General features: G+C 50.8%; 1 protein-coding gene across 1 annotated transcript in view; it reads right to left on the bottom strand.

Moving 5' to 3' along the window:
* The window catches only part of INPP5D (inositol polyphosphate-5-phosphatase D), a 138,504-nt gene that overhangs the window by 28,951 nt on the left and 83,639 nt on the right, over window positions 1-25,914 (bottom strand). Inside the window, exons 10-17 of the mRNA XM_052637361.1 lie at window positions 14,797-14,903; window positions 12,794-12,896; window positions 10,166-10,362; window positions 9,639-9,756; window positions 4,451-4,547; window positions 3,809-3,947; window positions 1,936-2,044; window positions 1,676-1,764 (exon numbers count right to left, since the gene is read on the bottom strand). Coding sequence (XP_052493321.1) covers window positions 1,676-1,764; window positions 1,936-2,044; window positions 3,809-3,947; window positions 4,451-4,547; window positions 9,639-9,756; window positions 10,166-10,362; window positions 12,794-12,896; window positions 14,797-14,903 — 959 coding nt within the window. The remainder of the gene's footprint in view (window positions 1-1,675; window positions 1,765-1,935; window positions 2,045-3,808; window positions 3,948-4,450; window positions 4,548-9,638; window positions 9,757-10,165; window positions 10,363-12,793; window positions 12,897-14,796; window positions 14,904-25,914) is intronic.

Genomic DNA, 25,914 nt, shown 5'->3' with positions numbered 1-25,914 from the left:
ACTGCAGCACCCCTAGGCCCCAGGACCCAGCACAGGGCTGGTCCCCCTGGACCGGCTCCCAGAAGGTGGTGGGTGCCAGAATTTCCTGCCTCAGCATCTGCTCCAGCAATCCTTTCAACCTGAAGTGGATCAGCCCCCCTCCGCCCTTGTCCTGCCTGTTGAAATCCAAGTGCCCTTCAGGCACCACAAAGCCCTCTTCAAGAAGCCTCCAGGATTCTTCCCTGCCCTGGTGGTTACTTCCCTCTGTGAGTACTCTTCATAGAATTGGGCATCACATTATATTCTGTCTCTGCTTAGGGCTCCTCTGGTGGCTCAGATGGTAAAGAACCTGCCGGCAGTGCAGGAAGGACGATGTCCTGGAAAAGGGAATGGCTACCACTCCAGCATTCGTGACTGGAAAACCCCATGGACAGAGGAGTCTGGTGGGCTACAGTCCATGGGATCACAAAGAGTCAGACACAACTGAGTGACTAACACTTTCACTTTCTGATTAGTTGTATCTTTATTAGTCTTTCCTACTATCAACTCTTTGAGGATAGACATCTAACTCATCTTTGATCTCCCACCACTTAGGACAGTGCCTAACCCATCACAGGTCATCGGTAAATACCTGTTGAACAAGAAGGAAGGAATGAATGCTTTACAACAGTTTCCTCACTGTTCCATGGAACACAAGTGGTCTCCTAAGATATTACCTGATATTTCATGACCAATTGAATTTGGCACATGAATTGTCCCACAGAGAACTGAGTGCTCATAAACCTCTAAAGGCACTGATACGTCCTGAAGCAAAGAAGCTAGTATAATGATGATTCACTTGGCAGATTAGCAAATATATTTATAGGACTTAAAGAGACAGAAAATATGCAAACAGTGCATACAGCTTAATATAAAAAACCCAAATAACCCAATCAAAAAATGAGCAGAAGACCTAAACAGACACCAAAGAAGACATATAGATGCCCAACAGATACATGAAAAGATACTCAATATTGCTAATTACTAGAGAAACACAAATCAAAATTACAACGAGGTATCACCTCACACTGGTCAGAATGGGCATCTTTATTTTTTAAAGTCTACAAATAAATGCTGGAGAGACTGTGGAGAAAAAAGAATCCTCCTACACTCTTGGTGGGAATGTAAATCGGTGCAACCACTATGGAGAACAGTAGGGAGTTTCCTTAAAAAACTAAAAATAGAGCTGCCATATTATCCTGCAATCCCACTCCTGGGCATATATCTGGAGAAAACTCTAATTCGAAAAGTTACATGCCTTTCAGTGTTCACTGCAGCACAACTTAAAGGAGCCAAGACGTGGAGACAACCTAAATGCCCATCAGCAGATGGACGGATAAAGAAGACGTGGTACACCATGCACACACACACGCACACACACTCACACACATTCGCGCGCGCACACACACACACACACGCACGCATGAACAGCAGCATCGTGAGCCAGCTCCTTGCAGTGGCCATGTCTGCTCGCCCAGCCTCTCCTTAGGGGAGGGTTTTCTCTGTGATACGATCAACATAGGATTTCTAATGCCATTTCTTTTTTGTCACCTGGTGGATGAGGGTTCTCTTCACTTCCTGTTCACCTTTATGGAATGGACAAAGGAGGGGTGATATGTGCAAGGTGGGTGGAGATGGAGGACAGGAAAGGACTCACCCCCGTGGCTTTCTGCTTAGTGTAGGCGTATTTGTCCCGAGTCATTCTTTCAAAACGATAGGTGGGTGCAAATGTGATTTCTTCTTCCTCTGAAATCAAACAAAAGGGTGGTTTCAGTTTTGACTCCCCATGTTTCACATCTGGGCAAGTTTCCCTCTTTTCCAGGCATCACTCTTCCCCGCCCGGTGAGGATGTTTGGGAAAAAGGGAGACAGAACAATGGAGGGAGGGGGCCCACGAGAAAAGGATGGTGGTTCTCACCAAAGTGCAGGAAAACCTTCTGCTCCTTCCTCTCCATGAGCAGCTGGTCGTGGGACAGGAGGTCTGCGTACTGCTGCTGCTTGATCTTCTGAATGATGGTTTCTGCCTCCTGGGGCAAAGACATGGCCGGGCCACTGGTGAGACGACCCCTTCACCACACGGCAAGGACATGGCCGGGCCACCGGTGAGATGACCCCTTCACCACATGACAAGCGGCACATCACCCGCATGCCTGCCATACCGGGACTCCGAGCTCCCAAAGCTGCCCCAGACCCGGGTTCTAGAGATGTCAAGTTGGTGCTTATTTACACTCAATCGTTTAATAAGGAAAACCCTGCAAGTACAGTGAAGTATCAACTCAATCACAGAAGTTTCTGGCTCTTCTAAATTTGCAGAGGGACACTATTTTTGGACACGGACTTCTGGCATCCTTTTTATAAGGCTCCCTTGGTAGGTATGTCTCCCTTGCTCTCTCATTGTCTCTGTGAGACAGCTTGTTCATAAGGCTATGAAAGGATCTGAGACCCTAGCCCCTGAATCTGTGGGCATCAGGCCTCTGTGATCTGGGCTCAGACTCCGAGAGTCACCATGACGTTCGTGGGCTGTGCCAGCCTCGGGATCCAGGTGTCCTCTCTCCCAGGACTTATGTTACATCCATTCTGGCAGATGCACTGGGCCGACCCTCTGGGGAGTGAATGGCTGGGATGGCCCCTAATTGGGAAGGGTCAGGATCTGTGGGGCCCCTGTCCACCCCATCCCCTCTGCCTGCTCAGTCAGGGGGGAGAGGAGGAATTCTCGAGAAGCATCTTGTGAGGGAGGGAGAGGTTGGGGAGGGTGAGGAAGGTGCAGATGGGCCAACAGCCACTGTGGCAGAAGGAGGCCCAGGAGGTGCGGGATGTGGGACGCCTGGGAAAGCGTTCGGGAGCAGAGCCCCAAGGCGCAGGTCCAATCCCACCGTCAGAGATCTGTGGCGACCCGAGGCCATCCTCTCAGGCCGCTTGTGCTCTCGACTATAAACTCAGGTCTGTCTCCACCGTCCCCTCCCCCAGCACAGACACCAGTGCAAAGGACCCCTGTTACCCAGGGAGCAGACAGGCGTGGTTCTGCTCCCAGGCCTGGCCCCTGCCCCCTCTTTCAGGAGCACAAAAATGACCGTGTCTCGTTCTTATCACGTCCAGGGGCCATGCCAATTCACCCCCTTCCCAGAGAATCCTTTGCCTTCCCCAAGGGAGCAAGGCCATCTGTGCCGGGGCCCCCCTCTGACTGCTGCTCATTGGATGGGTGTCCAAATTCAGGAGTGTCTTCCTTAGGCTACCTGGTGACCCATGATTTGGGAAAAAAATTGAGCTGATCCCCACAGACTTCAGCCTTTCTTTGGGATCTGGGACTGGTGAGTTGAGAGGCTGCTGCTGGTCAGCTAGGGCACCTGAGGGGCAGAGAGATGGTAGGGAGGGGTGGCTAGAACAGGTGTGTGGGAAGTAGGTGTGAGCAGAAAGTGAAACTGAAAGTCACTCAGTTGTGTTCGACTCTTTGTGACCCCAAGGACTATACAGTCCATGGAATTCTCCAGGCCAGAATACTGGAGTGGGTAGCTGTTCCTTCTTCAGGGGATTCTCCCAACCTAGGGATTGATCCCAGGTCTCCCACATTGCAGGCAGATTCTTTACCAGCTAAGCTACCAGGGAAGCCCAGGTTGAGCAGAGGTGAATGGTAAAGAAAGGCAGTGGCTCCATAGTTGGAACAGTGTCGAGTCCCAGAGGAGTGGCCCCTCTGGACCAGCTTGGTCTGTGTGTCTCCACGACCTCCACCCTGAGCCAGCTCAAGGGAGCCTCTATCCTGTGCAACCCCCGGCCCCAGGCAGAGAGCCCCTCACCCAGGTGGGCAGCTCCACACGGTAGTTGAGATCCCCGAGCCAGAAGAGGTGGGTGAAGCGGTGAGTGATGTTAAAGGAACTCAGCTTCTTGTCTCCCAGGGCCAGAAACCGGAGAATATTCATATAGTTTTGGTTTCGCCTAATGAAATGAAAAAGCAGCCAGCTTAGCACGGGTTCGTGGGTTCCCTACTCCACGGGCCAGGAAGTCAGAGGGGGACATGTGGGGAAGTGAGACTGAAGTCTCCAGCAACCACCCATCTGATGTCGTCCCTGGGCTGAACTGGGAATGCAGGGCGGGGCCCCAGGAGCATCTGCTCTGCAGAGACTCAGTCATCAACCTTCTCGATGACTCTGCATGACTGGGCCACCATAGGCAAATCGGGCTTTCACTTGTGACGGTGCCCCAAGGAGGCTTTCCCCTTGAGAAGTGGAGTGGTGTTTAGGTGCCTGAAGTGTCTGTTCTGCCCTCTAGGCAAGATTCACCCACACCCCTGTGCCGCAGTTGCCTTTGATGAGATCACAGGAAAAGTCCTTAGAGGCCAACAGGGCAGGGTCTTGGCCAAGGACTTACGGGGTTTAGGTGTTGAGGTCTGTCTGGGCAAATAACCCCAAAAGTTGCTCTTGGGGAGTGAGCTCCATTACCTGAGTTTCTTTTCGCTTCCTGAAGTCAGGTGGCTGTTAACAAATCCCAAGGAGGTTCCGTTGAACATGAACGACACCCCCACGGCTCCCTTGTTCCCTAAAGGGAGGGGGAGAAGGGAGAAGTCAAAACACCTGACAGGCAAAGTTGCTAAGTGGTGGGAAATCAGGGTGAAGCCACAACACTCATCAGGAGAGAGCAGGTGTGGGGAAAAGTGGAGGCCACGGAAGCAAAAGAGCAGCTTCATCTAGGTTGACATATGGCAGGGGATAGCGACTGGGGCGGGGGGTGAGATTCCTCTAGGACAACAAGAAAACGGGGTGAACAGCCGGCAGCCTTGGGGTTCTCGGCAGGTCTGAGGGAGGATGCTGCTGGTGTTAAGTCATCCTGGCATCCCTCTCTAAGCAGATGTGTGTGTGTGTGTGTGTGTGTGTGTGTGTGTGTGTGTATGTGTGTGTGTGTGTGTGAGTTTCCCCACAGGTCCAAGCAGGGCCATCAGAAATACTCAGAAACCTTGAGAAGAGGTAGAAGGAGGAGCCAGTGGCTGGGGTGGGGCTGACCTTGCACCAGCAAACCCCAGCTTCCTGGAGAGGCCAAAACCTGCACTGAGACCCGTGGTTCTCAGAGTGCGTTCCCCAGACCAGCAGCATCAGCACCACCGGGGAACTTGGTGCAAGTGTGCATCGCAGGCCCCGCCCCGGATCTGCTGAATCAGAGCTTCGGGAGTTGCTGTTGTTCAGTCGCAAAGTCTTGTCTGACTCTTGTGACCCCATGGGCTGGGCTGTAGCCCTTCAGGCTCCTCTGTCCATGGGATTTCCCAGGCAAGAATATCAGAATGGATTGCCATTTCCTTCTCCAGGGCATGTTCCCGACTCAGGGATCAAACCCGCATGTCCTGCATTGGCAGGTGGATTCTTTACCACTGAGCCACCAGGGAAGCCCTAAATACATTACATGTTTGTTGTTGTTTAGTCACCAAGTTATATCCGACTCTTTGCGACCCCATGGACTACAGCACTGCAGGCTTCCCTGTCCATCACCATCTCCCAGAGTTTTCTCGGACCCCATGTCCACTGACTTTGAGAGTGGGAGTCAGCAATCCCTGTCTAACAAGTCCTCTGGGTCAGGAGTTCGGCCAACACTGTCCCACCACCAGCTAAGGGCAGTTTTTACATTTTCAAATAGTTGGGGGAAAATCAAAATAACATTTTGATTAAATTGATATGAAATTAAAATGATATAAAATTCAGAGTCTAAAACATTTTACTGGAACACAGCTATGCCCTTAGATCGAGTCCAGTAGTTATGACACAGACAGCATGACCTGCAGAGTCTGAAATATTTACTCTCTAGCCTTTTAGAGAACAAGTCTGCCGGTCCTGCTCTAGGTGCTTCTGACACATGCCAAAGTCTGGGAACCTTCTCTGCCCATCACGGCAGCTGTGAGATGTGCTGGTCTTGAATGAGATGCGCTGTGAGTATAAGAGACACAACAGAATTGTAAGCCTAGTAGAGGAATAGAGTGTAAGACAGCTAATAAACCTTTAAGTTGAATACCCATTGAAATGGTAATATTCTGAATGTATGAGCCCTGGGGGCTCGGATGGTAGGGAATCTGCCTGCAGAGCAGGAGACCCAGGTTCAGTCCCTGGGTCGGGAGGATCCCCTGCAGAAGGGCGTGGCAACCCACTCCAGTAGTCTTGCCTGGAGAATCCCATGGACAGAGGAGCTTGTCGGTCTACAGTTCATGGGGTCACGAAGAGTCGGACACGACTGACTGACTAACGCTTCCAGGAGGTTTGATAAGACAGATTGTGAAGATTGACTTTCCTTGTTTCCTTTCCCTTTAATTTGGTACTCAAAATGTAAAACCACCCAGCTGGCTAACATTCTGTCTGGGCTGGACAACGAGATGGCCCCAGGGACGAGCCAGGCCTGGCCTCCTGACCCAAGGCTCTCTCCCCTCTGCCCTGGCGATGACTCCCCTGTCCCTAGGAGGCCCCTCCTGTCAGCTTTCTCCCCAGCCTGGGGCCTAGGTTTAAGGCCCTGCCCACCACGTCCTTGTCACAGGGCCTTGGGCAGGTTTGGGAACATCACTGCAGCCTCCAGAGCCGTGTCTGTGAGTGGGGCTCACAATAGTCCCTGCCTCCACAGGGTGTTTGTATTAAATGATACACAGCAAGCACTTAGCACACACAGCCTGGCACTGGTTCCACCCTCTCGGAGGTCTCAGCTCTTCCACCAGTCAGCCAGCACCCAGTGAACTCCTGCCCTGTGCTAACCATGGCTGGGAGCCAGTTCAGGGGAGGGAAATGGGGGGAGATTGGCCCAGAGGAGAAGAGGAGGGGAGGGAAGCAGGGACTGGGAAATGGTACACGGGAAATCCCCTGCCTCCAAGCTGCTCTCCAAGAGCCATGAAACTCAGACTGCCCGGGCCTGCTGCCTCCCTCTCTGGCCTTGTCCCATCACCCTGTAAGGCAGAGCCCAGTGACCACAGGGGCTTTGCTTTGCTGCTCCTGCCACGTGGAATGCTCCCCCCATTTCCTCAGCCCTCTAACTTCTCGGAGAGGCCCCTAGACCCCCACCCACCTCAAGTAGCCCCTGGAGCCGCCCACCCCCTGCCACACACTCTTTGCCGGCATGCTCACTCCCCACCATCCTGCTGTCAGTCTGTCTGTCCAGCTGTGGGAGCAGCCCTGTGTGCGGTGGACAGGCGCCTCGGGGGCCCAGCACCGTGCTGGGTTGGGTGGGGGCACAGTCAGCTCCGTCCCGCTGAGGGTGGTCCTGTCTTGTAACGGGAGGTCTGAGCAGGCTGTGGCCGGCAGCTGGTGGAGGGGGCAGGCAGCCCCACAGAGGGGCTCGAGGGCTAGAAGCGGGTTCCTGGGCAGCAGAGGGCGTGGGCGTCAGAGCAGGGCAGCTGCTGCCACAGGAAGGAAGGCGGACAAGTGGGTGTGGACGCGGGCAGCTTGCGGTTTGTCAGCAGAAAGGCTGAGGAAGCTTTTCACGTTCAGTGGCGGCAGATCTATTTCCTGTCACCTCTGGGGCTCTGTCCTGTCCCTGATGCCAAGCACCAGAAATCGTTGGCCTCACCCTCAGCGCCACCCATGGCCCCCATGTGGGTGCACCTGCCCCCATGCCCTCCCCGCCACTCACACACAGACTGACAGATTGACACTCACACACACAGACTGACAGACTGACACTCACAGACTGACAGACTCACACACACACACACAGACTGACAGACTCATGTTCACACACACAGACTGACAGACTGACACAGACTGACAGACTCACATTCACAGACACACAGACTGACAGACTCACATTCACAGACACACAGACTGACAGACTCACACTCACACACACAGACTGAGACTGACACTCACAGATTGACTCACACACACACACAGACTGACAGACTCATGTTCACACATACAGACTGACAGACTTACACTCACAGACTGACAGACTGATACTCACAGACTGACAGACTCACTCACAGACACACACACAGACTGACAGACTGACACACACACAGACTGACAGACTGACACTCACAGACTGACAGACTCACACACACACACACAGACTGACAGACTCATGTTCACACATACAGACTGACAGACTGACACTCACAGACTGACAGACTGACAGACTCATGTTCACACATACAGACTGACAGACTGACACTCACAGACTGATAGACTCACTCACAGACACACACACAGACTGACAGACTGACACTCACACACACAGACAGACTGACACTCACACACACAGACTGACAGACTGACACTCACAGACTGACAGACTCACACACACACACACAGACTGACAGACTGACACTCACACACATAGACTGACAGACTCACACTCACACACACAGACTGAGACTGACACTCACAGACTGACAGATTCACACACACACACAGACTGACAGACTGACACTCACAGACTCACACACACACACACAGACTGACAGACTCACATTCACAGACACACGGACTGACAGACTCACACTCACACACACAGACTGAGACTGACACTCACAGACTGACAGACTCACTCACACACACACAGAGACCGACAGACTCATGTTCACACACACAGACTGACAGGCTGACACTCACACACACAGACTGACTGACACTCACAGACTGACAGACTCACATTCACAGACACACACACAGACTGACAGACTCATGTTCACACACACAGACTGACAGACTGACACTCACAGACAGACTCACTCATACACACACACACAGAGTGACAGACTCACATTCACACACACACACACAGACTGACAGACTCACTCACAGACACACACAAACTGACAGACTCAGACTGACAGACTGACACTCACAGACTGACAGATTCACATGCACACAGACTGAGAGACACACTGACACAGACAGACACACACACACTCACTGACGGACAGATTCACAAATACACACAGACTGAAAAGACACAGAAAACTCACACACACATTCACATTCAGACTCACATACTCTCTTACACACACAGACTCACAGATACACACAGACTCAGACACACACACACACACACACACATACATATGCAGCCCTCCGCATCTGTGTCAGTTCTCCGAAGCAGCCTGACTGGTCCCACTGGCTCACGGCTGATAGCAGCGTTTCCACCTCCACCTGAGTCTGTCTCGATCTAGACCAGAGGTCACAAACTATAGCCCATGGCCGAATCAAGCCTCCACCTCGTTTGTAGACACAGTTCTCTAGAACACGGCCATGCTCTTCCAAGTTCCCGCTATCTGCAGCTGCTCTCGTGTGATGGCAGCGGGGCTGAGAAGTTGCACATAGCCTGAAAAGACTAACATATTTACTACCTGACCCTTCACAGCACGGCTATTGACCCCTGTCCTTGATCCCTGACACTCAGGGTGGGGTCTGTCAGCCAGTGGCCCTGACATCACTGGGAGTTCGTCAGAAACACAAAAATGTCTGGCTCCTCCTGAGAGGTGCTGAGTCAGAACCGCATTCTGGCAGATCCTCAGAAGCACTGGGGTAGACCCCCAAGTGCATGTAGTCTGGGAGGACCATCTGGAGCAAGTGGAGGCTGGGAGGACCACCCATCCCAGAAGGGATAGACACGCGAGGGTGGGCAGAAATGAGCTTACGCAGAACACACCCTCCCACCCCGGCTCACCCAGCGTGTTGGCGATGCCCGTCTTCACGTTGTCAGTGCAGATGTGGCTGATCCGGTTCTCGTGCTCCGGCTTGGCCAGCACCACGATGCGGATGTTCCAGAGAGTGTGGATGGCGATCTGGCGGGGGGGACAGTGCTGTGACCCTGGGCCAGGACACACTGCTTGATCCCAGAGCAAGGGTTTCACACCCAGCCCTCTCCCCCAGGTGCGGGGCGGCCTGCCGGTCATCCCTATACTTTAGGAGACCCCTAAGGATGCTTCACAGGTGATGCAAAGTGTCTTAAAGATAGGGCCATCACTGACTAGATTTCAAGGAAGTAAAGGTTACCTATAAGCTCGGGCAAGGGAGAGGGACCACCCCAGTGATCAGCAATGCCCAGGGACACCATTAATTATTGGATACAGGTGACCTTCTCTGGCCCTGAACGGCAAGGGGACCACTGAGCACACTCTTGCCCCCGAGATGCTCCCAACTTGCCAGGTCCACTGCCCTGGTGTCCCACCCGGGGTTATGGCCCCCACTCACTGTTTTAAAGGTCATGCTGGTGATCTCTTGCAGGGAGTGTTTGAGTATCTCCAGCCACTCCTTCTCTCCCAGGGGGTCCTCCTGGGTCCCGATCACATAGATGTCATGGGGGATATAATCAGCTGAGTCATCCCGCGTCTTTCCCTGCCCCTTGGAGAGAAACCAGGACGTGATCTTCTTGGGAGGGGGGGCGTTACCTTCAACAGCAAAACCCAATACCAAGTGAGTCAAAGGTACATCAGGAGAAGTCAGAACAGATGTAGGGGAAACATGGTCAGGGGTGGGGCGGGGGGGGTCACAAAGTCACTGAAAACCAGTCAGTTTTCAGTGAAACCCAATGGAATACCTTAGATACAGAGCTAGGTACTCTCATGTCCCAGGATGTTACATTGCTTTGGAAAGACAGCATTAAGTCTCAAAGGCTAGAAACACCCGAAGATTCCACATAGCAACTTGAACTCATAGCACAGATGTCAGCCAGTGTCGTAGTCTTTAGGGCAATAGTGGTAACTGGGACACAGGCCTTGAGGAGATTACTCTCCATTGTGTCCATTGAGACAGCACTGTCAACTGACAGGTTTAGGATGGAGCCTTCTAACCCACAGTTAGGAGACAGCAATGCCCTCATTGCGCAAGAGAGGTCTCAGCCGAACACCGAGAGAGGCCATGCAGGAGTCAGCCAGAGGAACCGAAGAGCCTGGAGCCCCCTACCCACTGCCCACCTCCAGTGCCATTGCAAAAACTGAGCCGAAACAGCTCAATAAAGAAACAATGATATAGATTTATTTCCCCTCAAATCTTGGAGGTTGAGTCAACATTTTTTTCCCCCAGAGAGAAAACCGTCCTGGCTCACGACTGCCAAGAAGCCAAGAACTGGAGTGATCTGACCTCTGCTCCCACTGTGATTCAGGGTGGGAACATAAGCCCTGGGGCCTGGTGGTCTCTGCTCGGGGAGACCCTCCCAATCTGCCCTAGTCAGCTCCTTCCATGGCGTGTGAAGGGCATGTCTGCAGCTGTTCACCTGGACGGTGCACAGCCAAATCAAAGACTTCCATGCTTGCAGAAGGAAAGAGGGGAAAGGGCCAGGCGCCTGTGTGCATGAAACCCCAAGTGTGAGAGCGGAGGGACTCAGGCAGCCAATAAGAAACAACGGCAGTGAGTGAGGGACACAGGAACTAGGCCAGCATTCTGTTGGGTTGACCAAAAAGTTTGTTCCAGTAAAACCCAAATGAGATTTTTTACCAACCCAATACTTCAGCGTGGCTGTGACTCTTCAGGTTTCTGGGCATGCAGACCTGAGGAAGCTGAGGCTAGTGCAACCAGGATGGGGACAGCTCTCCTGAGTTCCCTGAGTCCAGCCCATCTTCCACCCAGGGACAGGCCAGGGATCCCATGTAGCTTTTTCATTCAGATTCCCACTCCTTCTGCTCAGCCACTTCCTCCCAGGTGACTGGTCTACTGTATCGGGAGGGTGGTGGCCCTGATTCTGCTCCAGACCAAAGTGGGGGAGACATGCCCAGTTAAATTCAAATTTCAGATAACCAATGGATACTTTTTGGAATAAGTATGTCCCGTGCAGTATCTAAAATTCAAATTGACTGGAACTTCTGTATCTACTCAATTTTTAAAAATTTCTAACTGAATATTTAAACTAAGTAATTACTTAGTATAATTCATATTAGTATAAAAATGTGTATTAGCACCTGAGTATACACTATGCATGTTTAGCACAATGGATATTTGGTGTATATTTGCACTTTTTTTTTTTTAATTTTAAAATCTTTAATTCTTACATGTGTTCCCAAACATGAACCCCCCTCCCTATATTTGCACTTCTAACTGAACTGTTATACTAAATAATTATTTAGTGTAATTATATTCAGTATACTTACTATAGTATGTTATTGTATTTAAGATATTATATTTGGTATATATTAGTATGTAAATATACATAGCATATATATTTAGCTTAATATATATTTAGTATGTATTTCTGCTTCCCAGGGGGCTCAGTGGTAGAATCCACCTGCCAATGCAGGAGACCCGGGTTCGATCCCTAGGTCGAGAAGATTCGCTGGAGAAGGAAATGGCAACCCACTCCAGTACTCATCTTGCCTGGAAAATTCCATGGGCAGAAGAGCCTGGTCGGCTACAGTCCATGGGACAGCGAAAGAGTCGAACACGACTGAGCAATTGAGCACACACAGGTATGTCTTTCTAGCTAAATTCTTAGACTAAAAAATATAGTTGTTTGTTGTTTACATGAAATTCAAATTCAGCTGGGCATCATCTTTTTTTTATCTTTCTCGCTCAATAAATCTGGCAGCCCAAATCAAAGAGGTTCCTTCTTCCAGGCCTGAAGCCCCTTGGCGAGTTGCCTAAGGCTGGAAGGTATACCAAGGGCCCCTTCACCTATTCAAACCCTTTACCTAAAACTTTCCATTTCTGGCAACTACGTATGTAACCCCTTTCAGCTGCACTTGGCGGCTGAGAATCCCAGCGCTCCTTTCTTTTGCCTCTGGTCTCAAGATGGGTACCTGCACCTAGGGGCTAGGGGTGGGGCAGACAGACGAGGATGCCCGAGGCAGCAAAGCAGAGCCTGCGGGCAGGACCGGGAGGCAGACCCACCCATGTTCCAGGTGCCGATAAAGATGGTGATCATGTCGGGCTCCGGCTGCTCCGAGTGCTTGTTCTTCATCTGCTGGAGGAGCTGGCAGAAACCTTCTCTCTTCTAGGGATTGAAGGGTAGACAGACTCAGAAAGGCCTCCGCCTCCCTGCACATGACACTTTCAAAGGACTGGTCAGCTTCGAGAAAACTGGAAGGAGAGCGGATCAGTGCCGACTTCCAGCAGAGCCATCTGGAAATACGTGCCCGAGGTCTTAAGAGAGAGGCTTCTCTCGAACCCCGCCCTTCCTCTGCAAGGACCCGACTAAGGAAAGAACCAGGGACCCTGAGAAGACCCGACCACATCGTGGGGACAGCAGCACGTGTTTCAACACAGAAAATCCGAGAGGCCTTCGTGTCCAGCCCTAGGAGGCGAATTGCTAACTGTTTTATGGGTCATCCATAGGCTAGAAGACCATAGATTTTAAAAACTTGGGTGCAAAAACACTTCATCAATAAGGGTGGATGGTCAAATACACTGTTTGGCATGAAAAGCCAATTGACAGAAAGCTATGAACAGCACCACTGCATTTGTATTTTTCAAAAAACATACAAAAACCATCCTGAAGGATAGAATCCAAGGATTACTAGTGTATATGAGTGTTTCTATTTTAAACTTTTTCTTTGTATCAGTTATTTTTTACCAATAAGAATTAGATTACTTATGTAATGAAAGAAAATTTAAACTAAAGAAACTAATGAGAAAGGAAAGACCCCATGCAGTCTGTCCTTCCCTGTAGTCTTCACTTTGTTGTCCTGGTACACAGCAGGGCACAAAGTGGATGCGGCCCTCTCGTAGCTCACCGTTCAATAGCAGAGGTGGGCGAACCAGGTGCGCCCAAGTTTTCGGCTGCACCATGTGAAATTAGCCATGTTTGACTGTCTCAGACCTCTGTAGATGGCAATCTCCTATCATTCAATCTAATTTAATTGCAAATCTAAGTTGCGGCTGAAGAAAGCAGCTCACTGAGAATTGTGATGGGCGTCTTTATGGGAAATCTGCGTTTAGGGGCAGCTCAGAACTACGTGCCTCGGTTTACCTTGGTGCCTCATCTTCTGAGCATGTGACCATGAGCAGAAGTAGGTTTTGGACCTCTGTCCACGTGCCCAGCATGATGCCTTCTCCACCTGTTTGGAACCCACTTCCTTGTTTCTCCCCAGTTCCTTCTCTATCATTCCTCTCAGTCCTTTCCACCCTCTCAGCTAATTCTGGGACCCACAGAGTCCCCACCGGCCTCCTATCAGCTCTCCCCTGCCACACAGGTAGACACGGCCGGGTTCCAGCACTCGATGGGGCGGTCCCTGTGGGCCCGTGCCAGGAGCCCTGTCCCTCCGCCGAGGGGCCGACACAGTCAGCAACCCGTGACGTGCTGGCAGCCCGTGCCTGGCTCAGCGGAGCTGCACGCTGCAGGATAAACAGCAGGGCTGCAAGGCTGGGTTTCTGCACCTGGTTGGCACATGTGAGGTGAGGGCTCAGGTCAGAGACTCTGTCTGTACAGATGCCCCCACAACGCCCAGATCCCAAGTTTCTCCATCCGCCCACCCACCTCTTATTCTAGCAGCCAGACCTGGTAGAGGATCTCACTTCTGCTTGGGGGGTGTGCAAGTGTAGAAATGGAGGGGGTGCTGGTTGAGACAGACTTAAATCTGGGGTGTCTCCGAGGGCCTCCGGGTGCATCCCAGGGAAGCTCAGAGCCTCCCAAGGGGGGCTCAGGGCTGGTAAGACATGGATGATAAAGGAGGCACTCTTCCACAGGCTGGCATGGTGGCAGAGGTTGCAGACGGGGCTACTAGCTGGCCTGCACCGCCCCCACCTTCCTGGGCTTGGCTTCAGGTGGGAAGTGGGTGTGAGAGCTGAGCGAGCCGACGGTGCCCGGTACCCACTTCCAGGCACACAGCAAGCCTCAGAAACCATGCCTCCCTCACTGCTCCCCTGGCTCGTCCTAGGGCTTTGTGGTCACTTACTTTGGAGTCAGCAAAAACGTACTCCTTCCTCAGGGTCTTCTCCTTCTCTGTTTCCACCAGGATCACCAACTTGTTCAGAAATTTCTGAGACTTGATGAGCTGCAGGACTTAAGAGGGATGGAAGTTTACTCTTCTCATCACCCTCCAACACGTGCAGAGTCTCCAGGCCACTCTGGCACTCTGGCACCTGACCTCAGCAGTCTGACTTTTCCGGGCCCAGGCTGAGCACCAAATCTGCGCCTGGTCTCCCAGATTCTTGCTCCTCGCTGCTCTTCCAGGGAGGAGCTCAGGGTTGGGAAAGGTGGAGCCTGGAACGGGAGGAGGCGGCCAGACCAGGGCAGAGACAGCGTGCCTATCCATCTTTTCAGCTCCCTCCCTCCCTCTCCCTTTCCTTCCTCTCTCTTCCTCCCTTCCTTCTTGTGCTTGTTTGCAAGTTATATCTAAATGAAAAATTAAATATTTGTACTTCTGTCAGTGATTAAAAGAGGCTCAAGTCATTATGAACAATAGTACTTCCCAACTCCACCTCCCTCCAGTGTCCTGCTCCCTAGAGGCACTCACTTTCAATTCCCTGAATGGATTTTTTTGTTGTGAATGTTATTAATACTTCATGTCTTTCAATAAGATGCTTATATTGCTACTTCCTGGTGTTTCAGTCTTACGTACTTCCTATTACATATGGACTTCCCACCACAGAGGATGAAGGTTTAGCTCTCTTTAGCATTTACAGCCTCTTTTCCCACCTCACCATTCCCCTCCCCCTGCCCGTGCATAATTTCAGTGCTTCCACCATCCCTCTAATAATTACATCATCATTTTGGCCGGGTAAGCATTCCGTGTTTGTTATTATGGGAATGCTCTTGACAGACAAGCCTCGATTGCTTTCTTTTTCCTACACAACTTTCTGTTTTTTTCCTGGAGTTAATTGCCATATTGTTCCATTGGTCCAAACTCTCTCCCTCTGTAATTCTCTTTTCCACAAGGCCAAGAGCTTTCATCAGTTTCACTGCCCTGAGGGTTTCTCTCCCAGGGCCTCTCCGGGTCTTCTCCTCACCATGAGATCGGTGATCTCAAGGTCTGATGCAGAGCCATGACTTAGGGCCCGCCCTCTCCATCATCCAGGAAATCCATTCACCTCTATCTCACTTGTATTGGACCCCACGTCTTTCCCTTCCTCAGTTTACGCCTTCCTTTTGGTAGAGCAACATCTCTAGCAGCTTTCCAAGAAAGGGGATGGGGCAAGACACTTTTGGAGGCTTCGAATACCTGAAAACCCTATACTCACACTTCCCTGACATAGCTCTAAGTTGGTAATAATTTTCCTCAGGGCTCTCGAGACCCTGCTCCTTCATTTCTGGCTCGCAGCATTGCTACTGAGACATAACATGTCATTCTGATCCGCCTACATGCAGAAGAGTTCACAGGCAGGCCTGACTGCTCTCCTGGGAGAGTTTGCTTGAAGGGGGCCCTTGGTTGGCATCCAGGACTTTGGATTTGGGAAGGGTCCCCAGCATGCCAGGAACTAAGAGCAACTCACTACGCCTGTGCTACCTGTATGAACAGCGTGGTTTATGCTGAATACTAGTTTTCCTCCTGGGCTATAGTCCACGGGGTCACAAACAGTCAGACACGACTGAGCGACTAACACTAACTGGGTTTCCCCCTGAGAGTCTGGACTCTGGGTGTGTACCAGGCTGAAGGCGCCTCTGCGACCAGTTCAGTTCAGTTCAGTCGCTCAGTCGTGTCCGACTCTTTGCGACCCCATGGATTGCAGCACGCCAGGCCTCCCTGTCCATCACCAACTCCCGGAGTTCACTCAAACTCATGTCCATTGAGTCAGTGATGCCATCCAACTGTCTCATCCTCTGTTGTCCCCTTCTCCTCCTGCCTTCAATCTTTCCCAACATCAGGGTCTTTTCAAGTGAGTCAGCTCTTCACATCAAGTGGGCACAGTATCGGAGTTTCAGCTTCAACATCAGTCCTTCCAACGAATATTCAGGACTTATTTCCTTTAGGATGGACTGGTTGGATCTCCTTGCAGTCCAAGGGACTCTCAAGAGCCTTCTCCAACACCACAGTTCAAAAGCATCAATTCTTCGGTGCACAACTTTCTTCATAGTCCAACTCTCACATCCTTATATGCTTACTGGAAAAACCATATCCTCGACTGGACGGACCTTTGTTGGCAGAGTAATAATGTCTCTGCTTGTTAATATGCTGTCTAGGTGGGTCATAAGTTTCCTTCCAAGGAGTATGCATCTTTTCATTTCACTGCAGTCACCATCTGCAGTGATTTTGGAGCCCCCCAAAATAAAGTCTGCCACTGTTTCCACTGTTTCCCCATTTATTCATTCCCCTATGTGACCAGTCCCCAGTGAAATCCTGGGATGCTGAGTCTCTAACAAGCACCCCTGGTAGGTGGCATTTCACATGTGTTGTCACAACTCGGCAAGGGATGAATTCAGCTTGTCCTGTGTGACATTGAGGGGAGGGGCTCCTGGAAGCTTGTGCCTGGTCTCTCCTGGACTTCCCCCCAGGCATCCTTTCCTTTTGCTGACTGTACTCTATGTCCTTTCAACTGCAGTGAATCACAGTGATATGACTTCATGCTGAGTCCTGGGAATTTTCCCGGAGACTCAGTTAACCTAGATATGATCTTGGGGACCCATGTTGTTGTTTAGTCACTAAGCCATGTTCAATTCCTTTGCGACCCCATGGACTGTAGCCCACCAGGTTCCTCTGCCCATGGGATTTCCCAGGCAAGAATACTGCAGTGGGTTGCCATTTCCTTCTCCAGGGGATCTTCCCGACCCAGGGATCAAACCTGAGTCCTTTAACGTCTCCTGCATTGGCAAGTGGCTTCTCTACCACTGAGCCACCCAGGAGGCACTGGGGACCCATGACACAATCTGTAATCTATCTTTTGCTTTGAAGTTTTGGGGATCTTTTCTTAGAATCCAGTATTGTGAGACTTCTCAACATTGCATATGCCTCAGGCTATGTTGGAATATGGTGGGCCGTTTTTAGTCTGGAAACTGGTGTGAGGACTTTACGTGAATTATTTCTTTAATGAAATTTCTCACCGTTCCCGTGTTTTCTCTGACTGACTCTGATTATGTTGGTACTGGATCTCCTGGACTGGTCTTCTAATTTTTAAAAACCTCTTCTCTCCTGTTTTCCTTCCTTTTATCCTTCTGTTCTACCTTCTGGGAGTTTTCATCAATTTTATCTTTCTACCCTTCCTTTGAGTTTTTATTTTAAAAATTTCTGAAAAAAATTCTGCTATAATGTTTTATTTCTTCTTACCCATCTCCTTCCGCTCCATTCCTCCTCCTCCTTTTTCTTCACTTTTATTTTGTTCTCTGAATGTTCCTTGAATAGCATTCTGTTCTGGTTTCACGGCCCAGTTTCTTTTAAACCATCATAATTTATTTGCTCCAAGTTTGCCTTTTTGCTTATTTCTGCCTTGAGTCTTCTCGTATTACAGGCTTTCCTCCAATGACGGGGGTCCTTGGGTCCCAGCAGTGACAGTGGGGGACTGCCCAGCAAGGCTTCCCCACGGGGTGGTCTCATGGGCTGATTCATGGGGAACCTCTTCATGGCAGTGTCTTTAGATTTCTGTTCCTGGGTTGGTCATCTTCCTGCCTGCAGGTAGTGGGCCTGGCGGGCAGCATCCCAAGCTGGGCAAGGATGAAGGCTGGCATCTCAGCATTCAGAAATACCTGTTATCAAGTCCTCTGTATTTGGTAGATTCCTCTGCCCTCACCAAGCCCGGGGTCTCCCAGTCCCTTACCTCCTTGAAGATAAACTGTAGGTCTTCGGCCTAACGTGTGGGGGGAAGCCACTGGCTGTGTGGAATGGACGGGGATCTGGTGGGTCGAAGTCTTTAAAAAGGTTTTTATCCAATCCTGCTGTTTATTACCACAGCTTCACCCTCACTCCAGGCGCCCCGATACTATCAATTCCTCTGACCTTTGTGGTTCTGTGGTGTGAGTCAGGCGTCTCAGCTTTTCCTATGATACATTTAAAATTTAGCTATTTTGGTTCCTATAGCATGATTATCATGATCCATTGCTTTTCAGAATGTGTTGCCCTCATTTTCTTTTCTGTTTTCTTTGTCCCTCTGAGTTTTGCCTTTAGGAAGGGAAAAGACAATCCTGTGTGTGTTCAGCTACCCTCTTGAGCTGAAGTCTCACTCAAGGGAAATCGTGGGGGTTCCCTGCTCTCAGAAACCCCATCGGCCTTATCGGCAGCGGTAAATGTGCCACGGCATGAGTCTTACCCACAGCTGGAATGCCCAAACTCTTCCAAACCTGCTGCTGTTAGGCTGTGTCTCCTTCCCTCTGAACGTATGGGTTTCCTTCACATCTACCTGCAGGACTGCGTGGCTTCCCTGGGATGAGAGGCCTTGCCAGCTCAGAATTAGCACCAAAGTGAAAGTTGCTCAGTCGTGTCCAACTCTTTGTGACCCCATGGACTATACAGTCGATGGAATTCTCCAGGCCAGAATACTGGGGTGGGTAGCCTTTCTCTTCTCCAGGGAATCTTCCCAAGCCAGGAACTGAACCCAGGTCTCCTGGATTGCAGGTGGATTCTTTACCAGCTAAACCACAAGAGAAGCCTAAGAATACTGGAGTGGGTAGCCCATCCCTTCTCCAGCGGATCTTCCTGACCCAGGAATCGAACCAGGGTCTCCTGCATTGCAGACAGATTCTTTACCAGCTGAGCTATCAGGGAAGTCCCGATTAGTATTATTAATACTAATATGAATGTTAGCAGGTTCAGTAAGTGGCCCACTTGTTCCCACACCTAGTTAAAGAGAATCTTGTTGGTTCTTCCCCTTGTCTCTCTCCATCTCATCTATAGTAGGTATGGGCAAGTCTACCTCCAGAACCTGTAGATCACAAGCTTCCCTGGTAGCTCAGACAGTGAAGAATGGGCCTGCAATGTAGGAGACCCAGGTTCAATCCCTGGGCTGGGAAGATCCCCTGGAGAAGGAATGGTTACCCACTCCAGTATTCTTGCCTGGAGAATTCCATGGACAGAGGAGCCTGGTGGGCTACAGTCTATGGGGTCACAAAGAATTGGATAGGACTGAGCGACTAACATTGTCACTTTGGGGTTTCCCTGGTTGGCTCAGATGGTAAAGAATCTGCCTGCAGTGCAGAAGGCCCGGGTTCTATTTCTGGATTGGGAAGATCCTGCAGAGAAGGAATGACTACCAACTCCAGTATTCTTGCCTGGAGAATCCTATGGACAGATGCAAGCCCCAGTCCACGGGGTGGACACGGCTGAGTGACTGAGCACACCTCCAGAACATTCCCAGTCTGTCCGTTTTTCCCCATCTCCAGCCACCACCACTTCTTGCCTGGCTACTGTCACAGCCCTTTAACTGGTCTCTGCATGTCTGCCTGCCTCCTGCCATCCCTTATCCTCAGCACAGCAGCTAGAGTTCATTGTAAAGGCAGATCACACCATGCTCCTGCTTAAAACTTCTTTAATGCCTGCAATGCGGGAGACTTGTGCTTGATCCCTGGGTCAGAAAGATCCCCTGGAGTAGGACATGGCAACCCACTACATTGTTCTTGCCTTGAGACTCCCCATGGACAGAGGAGCCTGTCAGGCTACATTCCGTGGGGTTGCAAAGAGTCGGACACGACTGAGTGACTAAGCATGGGTGGCTCCCTGCACTTAGAGAACATCCTGGGTCGCCAAGGCCCCGTGACTGGTGCCCAATCTCTGCAGCACCTGTGCTCCAGCCTCCCCTCCTCCTCGCACTTGGAACTTGCTCACTCCTTGAAACCTCTGCCCAAGGGCCTCTGCCCATGGTTTTTGCATAGCCAGTATCTTCTTGATGCTCAGCTGTCAACTCCAACGGCATTTTGTCATTTCCTCCATGACTGGCATGTCCTCCTATTCAAGTTGCCAGACGAGAGTTTACCACTCCCTGGTGCCTTCCTGGTTTGTGTACTCGTTTCTTTCTCTCCCTGACCCTTCCTTGGATGTAACCTCCCTTGGGGCTAAGAGCATACCGGGCTAGCTCAGCTACATACCCCCAGCACTCAGCAGGTTGTAGCTGCTCAGTGAGTGAGAACATTATGATTTCCTTACATGGCAGTGGGCCTTTCCTACGTGTGGGAGACCTTGATGCCAAAGCTACTAAGGAACGTGGTGACCAGAACAAGGCAAGGAAGCTCCAACACCTGCAGTCAGAGATTTTCTCCAAGAGGGCAGCACTTTACAATAATAACCACGATTGGAATCTGACTGTGTGTCAGGACTGCTAAGGACATGCCTCATCCCACCGACCCTCACAGCAGCCCTATAAGAATCCATTTTACAGACGTGAACATGGAGGCTTGGAGTAGTTCAGTCACTCGCTCAGGGTCATACCATTATCGGCCGCGGACGTGAATGTGGTTTACCCAGAGGCCCTTTGTCCCTGAGGCACAATGCCTAGCCAGTACCTGCTGCAAAGAAGCCACCTAAACACACAGCCATGTGAACTGTGTTCTTTCACTGACCTCACAGTCATTCATTCATTCACGCACACAGTATGTGTTTATTGATCACGTACTCTGTGCCAAGCACTGTTCTAGACTTTGGGAATTTAGCAGTGGACAAAGACCACCCACCCCACCCTCCTGGGCCCTGTGGAGCCCACATTGATGGTGGAGGGGGTCAGGAATTTATAAGTGACATTACAAGGGCTCAACTGGCAATCACTGAGCATGCACCTACTGAAAACCAGGTCCTGTGCGAGAACTTGTGGATTGCAGGGTGAGTGAGGGGAAGACCCCACTCTTTGGGGGAGGGGACTTGTGAACAGGTAATCGTGTTCTGATATGACAGGTGCCGTGACAGGATGAGACAGGCCCCGTCGACACTGAGGAAAGACAGGAGCCAGGCTGGTGAGGCAGCAGACAGCTGGCTGGCAGGCCCTGGGCATCTGTGCTTCTCTTTTAAGGGCTCACAGACCCACACCACAGCAGTTCATTCTGGACTCCAGCTGGGTTTTCTCAGGGCCGCTCATCTCCAGCTCGGCTCTATCCCCACTCCAGGATCTCATGGCACCTCCCCAGTGTCCACAACCCACAAAAGTGTACACTCACCCCCGAGATGGTAAACCCGTCCATGCTCCCCAGCCCCCAGGAGAACATCTCCAACTCTTACTCTGCATTCAAGGCCCTGCCCACATCTGGGATCCCATGCCCCACTGCTCTTCCCTCCAGGGCCACAAGTGGCATTTGATTTCCCTAACATCCTGCTGCATTCCTTGCACATGCCATCCTATGAGTCCAAGTGCCCTCCCCTACCACATACTTGAACTCCTATTCAGCCTTCAAAGCCCCAGACAGAGCCACCTCTGTGGTGGGAGGCATCCCTGCACCACCTTACAACAGAGCTAATCAGTCCTCCTCCAGGGCTAAGCTCACATCTGACAGACGTTGTAATACATTGCTCACGTCAGCTTTCCCTCCTAAACCACAGATTCTTGGAGGGAGGGCTAAACTCAGGGCTGGCCCACAGGAGATGTTCAAAAGAAAAATGTCCATTGAATCAACTGACAAAAATTCCCAGTGCTTCTCAGAATCCTGACAGGCATTTCTTTCAATTCAGAAACCTCAAGCAAGCGGGCACTCTCTGACACTCTCCTTACTCATCTGAGGCTTCCGTTTCCTCTTATCAAAGTTGGGTCCACCCCTTTCAGTTGTCAGTCAGTCTCCAAGACAGTGAAGAGGAACTTAGTGTTCTAAGCTGATCTCTCAAGAGTTCTCCCTGCTCACGCCTTCAGTAAGTCCCTGGTTCTCCCACCCCTGCCCTGTGACCCCAACTCTGTGAGTGTGACAGCCTGCCACACTCCAGTGTTTAGGGGCTTCCTTGCCTGCTGTGTCCTCCTCACTGCTCACTGCCTCCCTCAGAGCTGCCTTGGAGGGATAATTATACCATGATGATCGTGCTCATGCTCAGGTGCTTCAGTCATGTCCGACTCTTTTCAACACCATGCACTGTATGTAACCTGCCAGGTTCCTCTGTCCATGGGATTCTCCAGGCAAGAATACCGGAGTAGATTGCCATGTTCTCCTCCAGGGGATGGTGGTAACAGTCAATTTCACTGAGCATCTGCTAGACGCTAGGCACTGTGTGCTTTGATGTTTACTTAAGACTCATGGCCGCCCTATAGGACTATACCCATTTGACAGAATAATAAACTGAGGACAGTGCTCTGTCTCTACTCCAGGAGGAGCTTCTACCATGATCACAGAGTCATGGGCACACTGTAGTTCTTGGCAATTTCAATCAGCTGTCTCTCCATCAGGATTTGGGGTGGGCCCTCCGCACTCCATTTGTACAGTAGCTCATTATTCATAGTTCCAATCTGGTTGGTCCTAGATAACCTGCATTCCTTGCTAAGCGGGCTCTAGATCAAGCTCACAAGCAGCTGACCTGCGACTTCAGGCTGGGCTTCTGGCACCTCCCTACTCTATCTACCTGCTTCTCCAGGCTGTATCCCACCTCCTGCACAGGCCTGGTCCCCAGACTTCCATCCCCTTGCCGCCCTGAGAGCATCCCTTGGACTTTGGTGCCTCAGCCCAGGTGGGACTCAGGAGCAGGTTGCAGAACAGGGTAGATGCATATGGGGCAACCCCGGTCCCCTGGCCTCTGCCTGGACACTTTGCCGTGGGGCCAGTGCTGCTGTTAGGCACAGGGAGGTACTCTCACATGCATTCGCTTGTCTACTCATGACAAGCCTATGAAACATTATTATTATTCCCAATTCACAGATGGAAAATGAAGGCACAGAGCAGTTAAGCCACTAGGCCAGCATGATACAGCAAGGAAGTGGCAGAGCCTAGATCTGAACCTGGGCAGTCTAGCCTCGGAGCCTATGCAATTCTTATCCTTTGTCCTACTGTTCCCAGCAGACCGTCTGGCATCAAGTTTTTGCTGAACATACAAGCTCCCATGGAGGTCCAGCTCTAGGGTTTCTTAGGGGCAACGGGAAGAATCTTCAGGACTTGGCTGTCAGGCCAAATATGTGCCCTCTGAAAGCTCAGCTCAGACCAGTGTTCTCAGTGGGGTGAGGCTGTGGCTTGTATCCCCTAGAGACCCATGTGGGACATGCTGTGACGTGCTCCGGTCTGCCATCTTTGCTGGCGAGAGCTTCAGGGCAGGTGGTGCTGACCCAGGACAATCTCTCAAGGTCACTTCAGTTCAGGGCTAAATAGCAGAGGTCAGACAGCGTGGAGCCCACACTCCCAACAGGCACCTGCTTTGCAAGGCTAGTGAGGCGGGATTTCCCCAATTTCTCAACTCTGGCCATCAGTCATGGTCTCCAACTAGAACCTGTCTCCAGAACATTCTACCTATCCCACAAGCCAGGCCTCTAGCAGAACCAGATGAGAATCCCCCACTTCCAGACAGCAAGAAAAGGGTTTTCATGTAACCACATGTGTACAGTGACCATATGTATGTGCATATGTGTATAACTACAACCCAAGTTTAATGAAAAAATATTTCCCTTTACTCTTTGCAAGGGCTTCCCTGGTGGCTCAGATGGTAAAGAATCCACCTGCAATGTGGGAGACCAGGGTTCAATCCCTGGGTTGGGGAGATCCCCTGGAGAAGGAAATGGCAACCCACTCCAGTATTTTTGCCTGGAGAATCCCCATGGGCAGAGGAGCCTGGTGGGGTACAGCCCATGGGGTCTCAAAGTGTCGGACATGACCGAGCAACTAAGCACAATTACTCTTTACAAAACTCATGTGATGTTTTCTGCTTTCTTCTCTGTTCTTTGTCTTCTCATACCACTTTATTAACAACAAAAGATGCTGATTGTGCCTGGGATTGCCTGGGCTTCCTTTGCAGAGAAAAGCATACCTTTATAAGTATGTTCCAAGTATTGCATGGGACATACTTATACTAAAATTTTTCATTGTTTACCTGAAATTCAAGTTTAACTGGGTATCCTGTATTTTTATTTGCTAAATCTGGCATCCCTAGTTATATGCTACTAAACAGATTTTGAATCCCTGAAGGATAAAAAAAAACACTGTTTATGGACCAGAGGGACTTTGTCTTCAGGGGTTTGAAAACCTGAACTGGAACACAAACTGTTGTGTTATGATGGAAATTTACTTAAGGAATGAGTCTCTGGCGCTTATTACTGTCTTGGGGAATCTGTCAGCCTTGTGAGGATAAACCAATATCAAGTAAGGAAATGGGGCTCAGAAAGTACCATGCTATGATGATACATGGTCTCGCCCACATTGTACAGATGGAGAAACTGAGGCTTGGAGCTGCCGCCTCCCCAGCAGGCAGAGCTGAGCCCAGGCAATGATGTCAGGGCCATATCAGAGCATTTTCCACCACTGTGCTCTGTTGGCCCCCAAAAATCAGTTGCCCTTCAGGGGTCCCGCCCCCAAGAACCTCTCTCTAGCCTTTCTCTTTCCCTGACCTTGCCACACTGCTGGCTCCCATTTTCTATCCTCACTGACAAGGCTGCCAACTCCAGATTCTGCCCCTCAAATTGCCTCCTACCCCGTTATTCTCCATCCCTCACCTGTGGCTTCCAGCATTCGGTAATAGCTGAAATCATCCTACTGACATACTTATTGGCCACTCCGTGCAATGGGATGTAAATTCCACATGGGCAGTCTTTGCCTGTCCTGCTTGCCCACGATCCCCAGTGCTTGGCCCACAGCAGCTTCTCCATAAGTCTTTGGTGTGGGAATATTTTCCATTTTACTGATGAGACTATTTGAAATGCAAAGCCTTGGTTGCCCAGAGTTGACTCCTATGTGCTAGGCTTTCCTAAGGAGCCTTACATGTAGATTAGTTCACAGGGACCTTATCATCCCCATGTTACAGATGAGGAAACTGAGGCCCAGGAAGGTTAAGGGTCGTGTCCAAGGTCACACAGGTGCTAAGTGGTGGAGCTGGGAATGTCCAGTCTGAATTTAGAGCCCATGACATTAATGCCAGGCTGAACTGTGTCTGCACTACCCTAGGGATATGCTCCCCTGATTTGATCAGCAAGGCCTGAACCGCCACCCAGGGCCAAGCGTAAGCTCGTTCCCCAGAGTGGGAGGAAGCAGGTGGAGCGTCTGGGGCAGG

This window comes from Budorcas taxicolor, chromosome 3, assembly GCF_023091745.1.
Source record: "Budorcas taxicolor isolate Tak-1 chromosome 3, Takin1.1, whole genome shotgun sequence".
Classification (NCBI taxonomy): domain Eukaryota; kingdom Metazoa; phylum Chordata; class Mammalia; order Artiodactyla; family Bovidae; genus Budorcas; species Budorcas taxicolor.
This window is presented reverse-complemented; position numbering and strand designations above follow the sequence as displayed.